Genomic DNA, 15,369 nt, shown 5'->3' with positions numbered 1-15,369 from the left:
TCGGTTAAAATGTGATAAATCGACGTTTTGGAGATGTTCAATTCAATTTCCATGAATTTCAGTGACGATTTCGGCTGATTTTTGATGAATTCACGCACATTTTCGATCGAATTTCCGGTGATAACGGACTGATCGTCATTTATGTCCTCACGACTTTGAAAACGTTGAAACCACTCGTGCACTCTACTACGGAATAGGCAATCGTCGCCATAAACTTGTTTCATCAATTGAAACGTTTCGGTAAAAGTTTTACCAATTTTAAAACAAAATTGAATGTTGGCTCTTTGTTTGAAGCTAATTTCTCACCGATAACACAAACATACTGACACTTAAAACGCAATAACTTCATTTCCAATCAATGAAATATCATGAAATTCACTTCACTCACTGGACAATCGATAAAGACAGCAGATTCTAACGCACCAGTCGACATATGGATGGCGCCACCAGGGGGCGTTAGATTCAAAAAGTCCTGTTTACTTTGGAATGCACCTTGTATAGCTGCCATACAAACTGAGCGATCGAAATCAAGCACTTCTATTGAAACATTATTTTATTTCTCTTGGTATCTTCACAAAATTTGACATATGTAAATTATTTTCCAATATAACTCTACAATTTTCATACCAATATGTTCAAATCGGACCACTGTAGCATATAGCTGCCATGTAAACTGACCTATCAAAATCCAGCTTTTTGATGGAAAAATTTCTTTTTTGTAAAGAGTATTGTAGCATTAGTTTAATCCAACTGGACGGGTTTTTTCTTAGTTCTCCTTTTACTTTTTGCATTAAGAAAAATATTGCTTTGCACAACAAATCACTTAAAAATCGTTTCCTCTCAATTGCATGCCTGAAAAATTACCTTTTTTAATACCTACAATATCACATTACATAAAACATGAAAGTAAAATTTTTATGAATCCTTTTCTACCCTCTCGGTTGAGCAATACGTTCCACGTGAATTGAACGAACTTATGAAGAAAACGAACAACCTTAGACAAAATGTAAAGCAATATTAAGAAAATATTTCATAAGTTTCGGAAGATGGTTGCAGAAACATGAAACCAGAAACTGTAATAAAAATTTTCTTTAAATAAAATGACTAAGTTCACAGTTAAATAATCGCAATGGCACAATGTGTACTAAAACTTTGAAAGCATCCAGTTGATCTTTAAAGTTTTGTGGCCACAACTCCACGCTACCAAAGCATCCACATACAGATTGCATAATCATTAGGAAATATATGAGTAAATGCACGTGCTTTAGAATTTTACAACACGCTATCTACTCACCCACTTATGCAACAACAAAGCCACTTACACTGCATATAAAGACTACTGGTTGCTCATACGCCCCAGCCGCTCAAGGCGTTCTTCTTTCAACTTTCAACTAAAACTCTAAACTTTCAGCAAGAAAAAATAATAATAATCGCATATACATTTCATCATTCAATTTAATTCAATTATTTGCTTTCATTTATATAATACATATACCCGATGTTTGTGTGTATGCGTGTATGAATTGCGCACATGAGTGAGTTTGCCAACAATTATGACTATCCGCCTGCCAATTCAAATTAAAAACAACTTTGTAACTCATACGGTCAATTATTGCTCAAACGGACTTGCTTGACTTTATCCAGCAGCACGCGTGCCATATGCAACAAACACACACACACATACACACATGCACACATACATATATGCATATATAGAAAAGCGTTATTGCTGGCGACTGGCGTGTTTGCAGTTGAATGGTTTGGGCATTAGTCAGGGTCAGGGTCGGGAAAATGCTCATTGGCCAACATTCAACTAAAGAATATATATATATATATATAACGGTTTATCTGCGCGTATATGTGTTCATAGCTGCGTGCGCGAATATATATGTATATTCAGTGGCAAGCAACCCATGATGCCTAAAGTGCCACATTCCAGCGCCTGACCCTTACTGAAAACAACAACAATACAAACAGTGCAATAAACAACAACAACAACATCTAAACTAGCAGGCAATAGCCATAACGTTATCATGCTGCTCAACATTACGCAACTATTATTAGTTTCATAGTTTTGCTTCCACTCGAACAGCGAAGAAACAATAAAGCTTTTTAATAAGCCAAACAAAAGCTTTGAATGAAGAACGGATGGGCAATTGGTTCGACGTTCGACACAGCCAAGTTCCGAGTATTTAAGGCCGAGCGAGTAAAGGATGCGCGCACACAAGCTCCATCCGCACATACAGCCCTGCGCATTCTACCACACAAAGCGCTATAAACGTGTGTATGTGTCTATATATAGTTACGTGTCTGTGTGTGTGCACGTGGGCAAAGCAAGCGCTTCAATGATTGCCAGTTACAAAAGGGACACACAATAAATTACTTCCACTTACTTGAGTGGGAATTTGTGCGTAACCATTTAAAGAGACCGAACTGCTGCTGCTGCCGCTGCTGCAACCGCTGTCCCGTTGCCACTGCCGGATCCGCGCTCTCCGCATCAGCCACGCACTCGCCACTCGAACAATCAACAAATCTATCTACAAAAGCGGCAAACACAAATTGCAACATAACAAGTGCGCACAAGAAAAGGCAGACAATGAAGAGGAAGAAGAAGCCGAAGAAGAATTGTGTGCGCTGATAAGTGCGGGAAGAAGAGGCATCAACTGAAGATGTAAACAGCGCAGCGTAGATAAAGCAAGGAAAAGTAACTGTAATACTCGTAAAAGCAAGCAGCGCAGTCAATGGCTGGCTAGACAAGAATCAACAATAAAGACCATGGCTAAGAACTTCCAAAGAGGTTTCGAACTTTTATTAAGGAAACATGCTGATTACATAAATGCGCTCAGCAGTAAATATAAATATAATATATATGTACATACAAATATATATATGACAGTTGTGCGGTATTGTGGCAACCCTATAGGCAAATATAACCAATTTCTGCGCTCTAAGAAAAATATACATACCAGCGAAGCTGTTTTTCTGGGCGAACAGAAGCCAAATATGTTTGACACTGAATCTGCAAGAGAAGATTCTGTCAAACATAGGACATTTCGAGACATTGAAGCCAACCATATACTAACTGATCAGATTAGTGTGGTTTTGAATCTAGTAAATCTAAGGCTGATCAGCGCATGCGATTCAAGCGAATGTACCTGAAAACAGCTGAAGCTATGAAGTGCGACTCACATGTTAACAAAAGGAACAGATTTTGAGAAAGAATACCTTCATTTCTTTCTCAAAATCGGACTACTATAAAATGAGGTAAAACACTGATATTTTCCTAGAAAAGTGAGAATTTCACGAGATCCTTAAAAACTAAAGAACATTTCAGAGTTCCAGGTCTCAGATAGTCCATCCGTTGAGTCCAATTTTCGAAGATTCGTTCGAGTATTTCGACTTGCAACTGGCGAATAACATGCGTTATGTTTTGCATTTAGGTTTCAATCGAAGCGAGACTGCCCGCATATACTTAAGACTTTACATATCACAGGCAAAGTCTAACGGTGTAATATCACACGATCTCAGTGACTATTCGGCCGGCCAAAAACGTGAAATTATCTGCTCACCGAAATGTTCTTTATATAAGTCCATTGATTGATGCGATATGTGGAAAGTGGCGCCGTCTTCTTGAAACCAAATTTCGCCGACATCACCAGCTTCAATTTCAAGCATCAAATAATCAGCGAGGTAACGATCTCCAATGTCGGTTACGTTCTCATCGCCATTATTTTGGAAGAAATAACGACCAATGATTCCACTAGGCTACAAACCACTTCAACTTCTGGATGAAATAGCAGCGCTTCAATCTTTTTTTGTCGCTCTTCGTTCCAAATGCGGCAATTCCTTGTTTATATACCCATTTAGCCATAAATAGGCCTGATGGCTGAACAAAATTTGGCTCGAAAACGTCGGATTTTCTTAGAACTTTTCAAGAACCCTTAAAGCGAAGCGATGTCGCTTGGGAAGGTCGAGCGGTTTCAGTTCAAGATCTCGACGCCAAGTCGTTTCATACGTCAGTCCGGTTTTTCATGTACATTCTCAGTTATGGCTGCCATATTTTCTTCACTGCGTGCTGAATGTGGTCTATTCGGCCGAATATTACACAATAATGTTTGCTGAGCCTCAAGATGGGTGATGGCCCAGTGGGCCGATTATGTGGACCATAAGTTAAGCGAAGCGCGCGAAACACATCTTTACAGAACCGGTAACCGAGGTAACTATGTTTTCTCTTGTTATATTTTTAATAAAAGGGCAGAGAAGAGAACCGTCGAAATGGACGTGGTTATTAACAGAGGCTCTGAGAAAAATACTTCTCCATTGCCACGTTCACTTAGCTGCTAGGTTTTGCTAAAAGTATTTTATTGGTTAACCAATTTCTCTGCGGGTTAAATATATAAACCTGCGCATATCGGTCATGTATTTGGTATATGTATATATACAAATACATATATATCAATATTGCACAACGAAAAGTTTATATACAAACACAATAATGTTGAGTGGCACAAGTGGTCAGTTAGGCGTTTGTGGGCAAACAGCAACAAAAATAGCAAAAATAGGCAAAAACCAATAACAACAATGCTAATCTTAAGCCGTAGACAAAAGATAACACACAATTTTCGATAAGTACAAACGCAACAAAGAAAACTCAACAAAATGGCTGAAGAAAAATATTCGAAGGAGGAAAAAATTCGCAAAGATCTGCGTTGAGCATAAAGTTTATAATAGAGTTTGCGAGGATGATTAATTGTTTGAGAAACTTTTGCAACTTGTTCGATTATTGCTACTTGCCGTGGCAACAATGTGCCTGCCTCTTCGCACTTACTTCATTTTCCTGCTTTTTGAACGTGTCATTTGAGTTGCTTTTCTTTGCAGCTTAGCGGCGAAACTCGATATGACAGCGTGGAAGAGAGCAAGCAAAATATAGGAATTCTTCTTTGAAGTTATCTAACTCATAGATTATATGCTTTGCAACGCGGTGACTCACCTCGGCGTTTGACAGTTCTTGTGCATGAGTATATTAAAAATCGTCCGGGGAATATGCAAATCCAACTTAAGTCTGTAGAACGTGGAAGCCTAATTACCAGGCGTTTGTCTCACGGCACCCGAGACACACAATCAGTCAACTGACAACGGCTAGTCGAGCGCTTTAGGCGTAATCCTAATGAAATATGACTAGTAGACGCGCTATTAGTTGATGAAGACTATTTAGCGTTGTAGAGTTCGATTGTTATTAGTATAAGCTAGACTTGAAGAAGCTAAAAACAGTCGAAAATTTTTATTTAAACTGGAAAAGGAACCTTAAAAGATGTAACAAGAGTAATAGTATTAATATAATGTGTTTATTCATAGGTTCTAATATACTATAGATCAGTTAAGAGGAAGATTTTTTATACTAAGGTTTATTATTTATATATTACCATAATTAATCAAGGTTCGTATTTGTTGCCTACATTTAAGCGCAATATTAATATTCTATTTTTAGCAAAGTCACAAACTTTTAAAATTTACGACAATATCTTTAATTTAAACCGAAATGGCATCAGGCAGGTTTATAAGAGCCGGAGTCAAAGTTGAACACATAGCGTGGCACTGCCATCTTTTCGGTAAAAGCACACTTCTCGAGACTTGCTCGACCGATTCCAACTAAATTCGATATGTGGCATTATTTGAATATGCGGACCCCAGTCCCATATAGTTCACTATTGACCGAAAATATTGGTCAATGTGTGCGATATATAATTAAAATTTGTCATACAAAGTCACGGTGTGAAATGGATTGGGAAAGATCAATACTTCCCTTAGTCCCCATATACTTAATACAAACATTTTCGAACTTCCGGATGACTTTAATCCACATATATCGGCTAATATGAGAGCTATCTTAATGAAAAGAAGAGAGCGTCTTTTACTTATAGCAGTGTATCTTTGTGTCTAAAATTAATAAAATCGGGTTTAATGAAACCTAGAGATCATTTAATTAGTATGTGGTATTGGCTAAAATTGATAAAATCGATTGAAGATAATTTAGTGTAATTTTTGCTTTGATTGTTATGCATAAAACGATTTTGACTAACAATGAGTTTCAGTTATTTCGCTGAATTTTTAAAAAATGCCAACACCTGAAAGTATTTAACCGGGTGGGATCCTTGCAGAAGAATATAAGATGTTCGGTTACATCCGAACTTAAGCCGTCCTTACTTGATTTTGTAAATTTTAAAAATATTTCAGGTATTCATTCTGATAATAAACATTCTATAATAAAAGTAAAAGAAATCCTGCAATTTTTTCTGGAAACTTTTTCTTCGATTTTCCAGAGCCAAAAACCTTTAAAGGTACAAAGTCATATTTTATAAAGAGTTTTTATACAAAAAAATTATATTATTTAAATTTTAAGCTCTAAAGTTGAGAGTATTGTGCAATATTTAGATGAAGAAAAGGCTCAAGCTGCCATCCCGCGAATTTCTTTGCGCCAGCAGCCATCATACTTGATTGCGAACTTCGCTTGCATCAAAAACGATTAAGGAGATTTATAGCGATTTTTCGCACATTTCAATCGAATTTGCCGAAATCCTTTTCTAAAGCGATTGCAAACGGAAAGTTTTAAATAGTTTCGCATAGCGTGCAATGTTGAGTGGCTTAGTAAGAAAACGCGGCCAGAGTTTTGAAGACTGTCAAGCACAAAGCGCTGCCATATTTGCTTAACGGCTATTCAATTGGAAACGACTCGACTTCCAAACCATAAATTTACTGCAAACATTTCTTACTTTCAAGCAAAATGTATGAAAGGAAAAATAACGAACTGGAAGCGCTCCTCGAATGATGCAAGCCGAGAGCGCTCCTATTTGGCCCGCTGTAAAAGGAAAGTTTTCGAATAATTTCGCCATGAGCCCACAAATTGCAGCCTGCCAACAATGACGGGCCGGTCAATGGCAGGCTCTGCAACACTTCATCTTTCATTTTCTTATCTGTGCCCACTTTCTATGCCATTATTTGGATGAGAATGTGTATTTACGTGTGTGTGTGTGCGTTCGTGCTATTTGCAGAATTTTGTTTTTGAATTCGCATATTTTGCATACTTTCAGGCGACGTCAGCACCGGTACTTCGCATGCAAGAGCCGCAACCGCAATTTCGTCTCAACAGCTTGGAGCCAGGCCGAGAATATCAATTCCTCGTGTATGCCGTTAATGCGAAGGGACGCAGCGAGCCGCCGGTCGTAATCGAGCGTGTACGAGTGGCGGCACAATTGGGACCGTACGGTAAGTCACATTAAATTTTTCCATTTTTTTGATGTTTTTTGCAGAAATTTACAAGCACTCTCAGCTATTTGTTGGAAACTGTAAAATGAATGTCGCCAAAATGCTTGCATTCGGCTGGAGCTTTCGACGTACACCTTTCGCCTTTTACGTTTTGCCTCGATAGCTCGGCAACTTCTTGAATTCGCACGTCTTCCACTCAAATGAGTTCACACACTTTGCGACACAAGCAAATACTTGAGCTCACATTTATGTGAGAGCGCGCTTGAATCGATGGCTTTGTGCGCCACCTTGTTTGTGTGTGTGCCTAGTAAGCTGCCTGCGTCTTACAAGCTCCTTTTCATTTGCTCATTCTTCGCTTGGTTGCGTCGGCAGTTCAATACAAACACAATTTCACATCATCAATTCGATTTCTTGGAGTATAACGGCAACTCTTATGGCAATCGCTGCAACCAATGTGAAAAGTTCTACATTAGCTACCTGCAAGTAAATTGCTTTGCAGCGCTCGCTGCGTGATATTAGAAAACCTTCTATTTTGGTTTGAAATTGTTGAGCCTTTCACTTGCACGCTTGCTGATTATTCATTATTCATTATTTGGTCTTCTAAAGACTTTCTCTGGAGGAATAGCATACCTTAATTCATATTCTTTCCTGAAGACACGTTGATAATCCTATTAATTATCACGTTTTTTGCAAATTGTTGAGAGAGTAATTAATTCTCTCTTTTACTATTATGTAACCAGCAATGCATGTACAGTTTATACTATAATTTTGTTGAAAAACTATGCCTTCCGATATTTGGTTTAGTTTCTACGTTTTTCTCTGAACTTAGAGGCTTCATCATCATCAGGACAAGTTCTCTTAGCTGGGTGCTTATTGATCACATATGAGAATAATAAACAGTAAATATTTCTCAGAGAGCTGTTTTCTCTTTCCTTGTGGCTTATTGTCAATCTTAGATAGTAAACTCTAAGAAGTTTCATTGGGCAGAACGCTTCGAGTGCTACATAAAACTATATATAGTATGTTTTTTTCCAGATAATGTTAGCAATGAGTGCCAAACTTGTTTGAATATTTTACTACAGTTATGTTCTGTGGAGCACTCTGAAATCTTCACACATCTTGATTGCATTCCAAAATACTTAGATTAACAGGTCGCTGAACCTAGCTCTGTCGTTTTTCTACTCACATACCTGCGAGGAAGGCATGAGAGGGTGGAACTCGCTAAAAGTGAGGTACAATGAGCATTTTTACGGTTGAATCAAAGCTTGCGAGGAAAATTGATGGAAGAGCATACTGTTGGGAACTTTTCATCAACACCAGTGTTAAGCTTCCTGACCACTGCAACGTCTTTCAAGTTGGGGTAGCTGTCATAAAGGTAGCAGTCGATCTATTGCTTCAGAGCGCAGTTAACTTCAGAGCGTTGATCATCCACACCGATAGTAGGAGAGCGATATTAGCCTTGAGTTTGCTGACTGTAGGAATTCAACTTAAAATTAGTGAAGTATCTAGACTCCTTATCGCCAGCATCAAGTTACTTTATGATTAGAATGATTAAGGTGCCTAAGCGAAGTGATATTGCAAGAAACTGTAAGGCTAATAAGGTAACAACTAATTGAGACTCAATAACTGCGGAATGGGACGGTTTAGTACTAGACCTCTAAGGCTTAGATCAGCTCAGCAAGCGTTAGTTTACTAACACCAGCTATGCAGTAGTAAGGTTCTTCTGGCACGGGGTGAGTCTAAAGGTAGCTCTTTGCTGTCAGGAATGTTCACCTTTCAGTGGTTTTATTAATTCAGTCAGTACAGTAAAATTGAACTTCTTACCGGATGTAAGCTGCATGAGCTAGATGTAAAAGAAAAACCTCAACATTTTCTCCTCGAATGTGCCGCTTTTGCCAGATCAAGGCAAAAGCAACTCGCATCTCATACACTTAGACTTCCAGGTGAAAGAGAAAAAATATAAATAAAATACCTTACTAATTTTTTGATAGGCACAGAACACTTTGCCTATAGCGCTTATTCAACTACAGGCCATCTAGCCTAACTTAACCTGTGATGTTGATGTGGAAGAATTATTGCCGAAGAGCTACGATCTTGAGCGAAGCATAGAAATATACTTATACATCCATATTAAAGTCTATGAACTGCTTCAGAAATAACTTTTGGGTGATTCTTCTAAACGTGCATTTGTGACTTAAGAAATATATTTATTATTATTTCCGTAAAAAATTAATGGACTGCTTAAGAAAAGTGCTAAAGCAACTCAAATTGAGCTGGCAAAATTTTACGAATTTTCAAATCTTACCCATTATAGATCATGAAGAGAGTTGAAGAAAATTGAAGGTGGACAAATAAAGTTTATTAGAGTCTTGCAGTAAAATTTTGGTTTCATTTCGGATTCAAAAGATTTGTATCAACCACTCAAAAGTAGCGAATTAACTAACTAACTGCTGTAGTGCTCTTTTTAACTAACTCTTTTTAACTAGATCCACAATTGAGATATTACTTTTTTTATAACTCTCTCATACCGGTCTGTAGGTCTTTTAGGCCTTTAAAGTGCGCCTCATTTATTGCATTACAGCTTAAGCTCGGCTTTTGCAACCACATTTTACCTCAGCTTATACAGTTATTCATTTTTTGTCACATCTTGCTTATCTGATGTGTGCGTGTAGAACTTCAGCTTAACGCACACGTACACAAATTGGCACGTGTGCATGAACAGTGAAGCGTTAAGAATTTGTTTTCGCCTTCAATTACGAAAGTGAAATTACAATAACAAAAAATGAAGTATTAGCCGAAAAAAAACTCAGTCTTGTAAGAAAAAAAACCAGAAGCCAAAAAAGAAGGAAAGAAGCAGTCATCAAAAGAAACTCAGGATGCGACAAACCGGCATTAGTGTTGAAAGAAAGGAAGCAATCAATTGATAGATACATACATATTAGTTATACGCGTACATATGTATAGAGTATGTATATAAATGTGTGATAAATAGGTGTATGCATATTATATATGTTCATATGAATTTGTATTAGAGCAGATATTCCAAGAACATGAGAATAAATATATACATATAGATATGTACACACTTGTCAAGGAGCTTATAAGAAAATCGGGAATAGTAAATATATTTAATTATATTGTATGGCAGCTACATATATGCTCTAGTAGTCCAATATTGGCGGTTTTGACAAGTGAACAGCTTCTCGGCGTGTAAAAGTCGTGAGCGAAATTTCACAACTGATATCTCAAGAACTGAGAATTTTCTTATATGCCGACTGATGAACCTGGCTAAATCGACTCAGCTCGTCATACTGTTTATTTATCTGTACTATACATTATAGAGTCTCCGCACACCCTCTTATAAAGATTTGACAAGACAAACAACCTTCATGACAAACTTGATATACCCCGTTCAGTATTTATACCCTGAAATTTTTATAGCTATATGTGAACTCTGCAAAACAAAACTAATGCTATAAATAAATTTGTTTATGCAACATATCTAAATATAGTCTAAGCTGATTTCCTGACACCATTATGCATTCTTCTTACTTCAAAGCTCCAAAGAGATCCCACATCCAAGCACTTAACCTCTCACCTCGAGTTGCGCTCATCCAAATGGCTTTTCTTCACTTATTGCCTTACATGAAGCTATATAGCTGTATACATATTTACATAAACAAAAACAGAAATGATTTCATTTGCTGGCACATTTTTTGCCATAACTTTTATTTGTGTTTTGATTGCTGCTTTATGGCGATTTTATGAGTTGTGTCGCCAGCGACGCCACAGTTCTTTTGCCACTTACAAATATTGCGCTGTAAATGAATGCGAAACACTTGTAAACAGACGCACAAACAAGCGCGGAGAACTTGCTTTTTTCGCAGGCAGAAGATTATGATTATACCACAAAGATACATACATACATATACATATATATATATATATATGTGTGTGTGTATGTATGCATTTATGTACAGCTAGCGAGCGCCAAACAGCAACTAATAATTTATTTGACTTTCATTGGTGATTGCCAACACTTAAGTGCACAAATGTATGTATGTATTTGTTTATCTGCTTGTGTGCGTGTGCGCAATAAGCTTATTCATCGCTCGTCCATCAGCATTTTAGTACAGTTTTGTACACATTTCATCGTCGTTGATGGCGATATTAATCAATTTGTCCGTGTTTCGCTAATTTTTGCCATCAAATTATGCGCACATGAATAACGGTAAAGTGAAATAATGACACAAATAACGCTGTTTATTGTCGGCATTTTAGCTGAAATACAAATACAAAAGGTATGGCAATGTGTTCTTGTACAACTAATGGTCAAATTGTTTTTTTTTTCTTCGTTGATGCAGGTTTTATTAGAGGTTTACATGTGTGAATGTACGAGGCGTTCTCTGCTGTTATACAGTGATTGTGAAAAGTACGCATACGTTAGATCTTGTTGAAGTGAATGAGGTATTCCGTCAATTTTTTGTTACAAATATGTGGTCTTATGTGAAAATTTAAAAATATAAGATTTTTTCGAAGCAAAAAATTTACATTTTTTTCTATAAGGACCCTCATGAGTTTGCTTGAAAATATTTGATCTTCAACTAAATTAAAAAAATGGAGTAAAAGTTGTAGTTATTAGTAATGCATTTGAATAAAATTTTTTTCATTTTTATTTTCTACGACATTAGGCGCTTAATTCAACTGCAGAAGGTTGTTTTACTAGAGAACGTGCTTTTGCAGGAAAATATATTTTAAACGTTAATTTCTGGTTAAAATTTTGATGACTGTGTATCTTTTTTTTTTTAAATCAAACAAAAAAGCTGATTTCAACATTATAAGTGCAACCTTAAATTACAAATATAATTTAAGTGCTCATTATAGAAATTTATATAACTGAATCATGAAAGAGTAATGTTCCAAAAATAATGAGAATTTTTAAACTAAAATTTCTTGTGTTTGTAAAGTCAAATATTTTATTATGTTGATCTACATGCCCTTGAAGTACGTTAATTTTTTTATTCGTTGCTTATTTTCCCTGTAGCTGCCGCTAAGGATAGACGTATTTTTGTGAGCTTGACGGTTTTCGTCAAACTAAAAGACTTGTTCACGAATTCTTTGCAGAAAACAAGACTGTAGCGATGCCCCCAGCCTTCCTTAATTCCATATGCACCAGACAAGAGAAAAATGGCTCCGTCAAGTTTGAGTAGTGGTTCGACGTGAAAGCCGTTAAGATTTTTCTATTTACAGTAAAAACCAAGAGTTCCAAAATAAAAAAAAAACGCTGAAACCCTGTGTGAGAATGCGGAGAAAAAATAATAAAATCTTCTTCAACAGCCGAAAATATGAGGTTATTCTATAATTTTTGTCGTTTGATAAGAAAACACTTTATTATTCTGAACATTAATATACTTGCCCAACAATTCAATTGAGAATGATGTCTTCAACAAAACCTCTTCATTTGATGAAAAACGCTTGCCACGCATACATTTTTTGAGTTCTGGAAACAAATGGAAGTCGCTGGGGGCCAAATCTGGTGAATACGGTGGATGCTCCAACAATTCAAACTTTAATTCATGGATTTTAGTCATTGTCAAAATACTCTTGTGACACAGTGCATTGTCCTGATGAAAAAGAATTTTTTTCTTCTGCAAAACTGGGTCTTTTTTCACGTTTTTTTTCCTCAACTGGTCCAAAAGGTTGCAATAATATTCATAACTAATTGTTTTACCAGTTTGCAAGTAATCCACAAACAAAATTCCTCTCGCATCCCAAAAGACTGTTGCCATAACCTTCTTGACCGATTTCCGGACACGAACTCGTTTCGAAGCCGAACAACCAGGTTCACAGCAGTCTTTAACCTCTTGTTTTGATTCAGGATCATGGTGATAGACCCCTGTGTCATCCATAGTGATGAATCGATGCACAAAATTCACTTTATGCTTTTTAAAACGCTCCAAATGTTGTTGAGAAAGTCACATTCAAACTTCACATACGTTCATATGAAGAGTGTAACAACAAAAACAAATATATCATATGGCAGTGTTTTTAGTGGGTGTATGACTTCGATAAATGCATGCCAGCGTTGCTCTACGAGCAGTTTTTGTTTATTAATAGAAAAAAATATTGCCTGCCTTTAGGGTGACGTAGAAATAGCATTTTTTCCCCTTATACAGTTTAACACATATGAAATATGTAAAGCTAAGTCTCCTGATGCAGAGTAAAGTCTGCAAAATATTTGGCGGTGTCAGCCAGGAAAAGCTCTTAAAGCATTTAGTGGCACATTATAAAAGAAAATTTAACCATATTTCGAAAACTTTTCAAATAACGAATATTTCGCTATTCTCATACATTCACTGTTCTTTTCAGCCTTCAATTATTGGCCTACTTTTATTACTGACTGTGTGCGCCTATATAGAACGCGCAAAAGAATCATAAATATTTGGCGCAAATGTTCAATCAATTATGAGCAAACAAAGTGGCAATTTGTAACACATTTCTTGACCTGCACTTCTCCGAAAATTATGAATCAATGAAATATTGTTTCGTTTTAGGTTAGAGGCAGTTAGTAATAACTTCTGTATAAGTTTAAGGCAACTGACGACAACTGAGTGGGCATGTATATTTTCTTATTAGATATATTTGAAGAGATGCTCGTCTGCTGTTTGAAATTCCTCTTATATGCGATAGTTTGTATATAATAATTTTAAATATACAGAACTAAATATATACTGCACTATAGTAAAATCGAGTTGAGGGCAATCATCTAGGCTTCCTTTAATTGCTATATCAACAAAAAACCAATAATTTTACTACAAATTCAGCAACATGGTTTAGTTCTCTTCGCACCAGCTACATATTCTCACAGAAACTATACTTAGAACTTGTTCAGCTTATTGCAAATATTCTAGAATTGCTCCCTGCCACACTTTCACTCTATAATACAACCGCTTTGATTTATAGCACTCATAACTCGCTGTCTCTCAAATATATGACTTTCTACGGTGCCATAGTAATCGAGTGCATACGCTGTAATCCGATTGCGAGAGTAGCACTTCTCTCGAGAAGATGGAAAAGCCGCAATTAAATGACTTCGTTAGTTGCAAATAGTATAACGCAAAATGCGCTTTTGTTACATAATTACTGCACTTCAAAGCAATACATTACAATGCTGAGCCTTCTTAGACCGCCGAGGCGTATGAGTAACATTTTCTCTATGCAGCATTGAATGAATGCGCTCAAGATGATTTTCTTGGATAATACACACAAGTATATGCAGGTTTTAGTGAAATCGTACAAATATATGTGTTCTTATGTGTGTTAAAGCCACAATACAAACACTACCGCATGTTTATGTGCTTGTGTGTATGTGTGGGAGTAAGAATGCTGGCTTCAATTTTATGCCAGCAACACGTTCATTCCACATAAATTCCCGCTGCTACACAGCCACTGCGCCCCCGACGGTCTGACCACGTGCGCTAGACAATAGCTCAGATTACTGGCAAACAATTGCCGCATTATTACCGTTAAAGCGTAAAATGTTGCAGGAAAAGTGTTGCAAGGGACGCCAGCCGGTAGTTAAAGCGTGTTTAAGGAGTGTGTGGGAGCTGAGGGAGACCCCACACATGCATATCCATGTATATGTGGCTGTGGAGGTAGCTGCCCAAAAGCATTTTGAAGCGAACTCATAACAAACAGTTACTTAAGCAAATGTGGAAATGCGCGGCGCACATACATATGCATGTGTTTGTTGAAGAGCGCAACAAAAGCGGGCAACAATTATGAGCCAAATAATGGCAAAAACAACAAAAACGAAACACATATGCTTGCCTCATGGAATAACAAGTTGCGCACCGCAAAGTCTGCAGCAACCTTTCGTCTGCGACTCGGCGTGCTTCGTATCCTAAATGGCGGCAGCAAACGAAAGGGATTTGCTATGCGCGTAGAAGTTGTTGTTTTTTTTTTCTTTTTTTGTTGTTTTTTCTACTTTCACTCTTTTGTGTGGGCCCACTCGGCAATCGCAATTTTTCTGCATTTATACAGGCATTTAGGGAGTCCGACGCTCGCTCCAATGAGGCACCCATGACTTCTTGTTCTAATCACAGG

The 15,369-nt window shown here is 37.1% G+C and overlaps 1 protein-coding gene across 3 annotated transcripts in view; it reads left to right on the top strand.

Annotated features, from left to right (window-relative positions):
- The window catches only part of LOC126762147 (hemicentin-1), a 268,515-nt gene that overhangs the window by 192,379 nt on the left and 60,767 nt on the right, over positions 1-15,369 (top strand). For all 3 annotated transcript variants that reach the window (XM_050478702.1, XM_050478695.1, XM_050478685.1), the window contains exon 14: positions 7,089-7,263. In XM_050478702.1, coding sequence (XP_050334659.1) covers positions 7,089-7,263 — 175 coding nt within the window. The remainder of the gene's footprint in view (positions 1-7,088; positions 7,264-15,369) is intronic.

This window comes from Bactrocera neohumeralis, chromosome 2, assembly GCF_024586455.1.
Source record: "Bactrocera neohumeralis isolate Rockhampton chromosome 2, APGP_CSIRO_Bneo_wtdbg2-racon-allhic-juicebox.fasta_v2, whole genome shotgun sequence".
Taxonomy (NCBI): domain Eukaryota; kingdom Metazoa; phylum Arthropoda; class Insecta; order Diptera; family Tephritidae; genus Bactrocera; species Bactrocera neohumeralis.
This window is presented reverse-complemented; position numbering and strand designations above follow the sequence as displayed.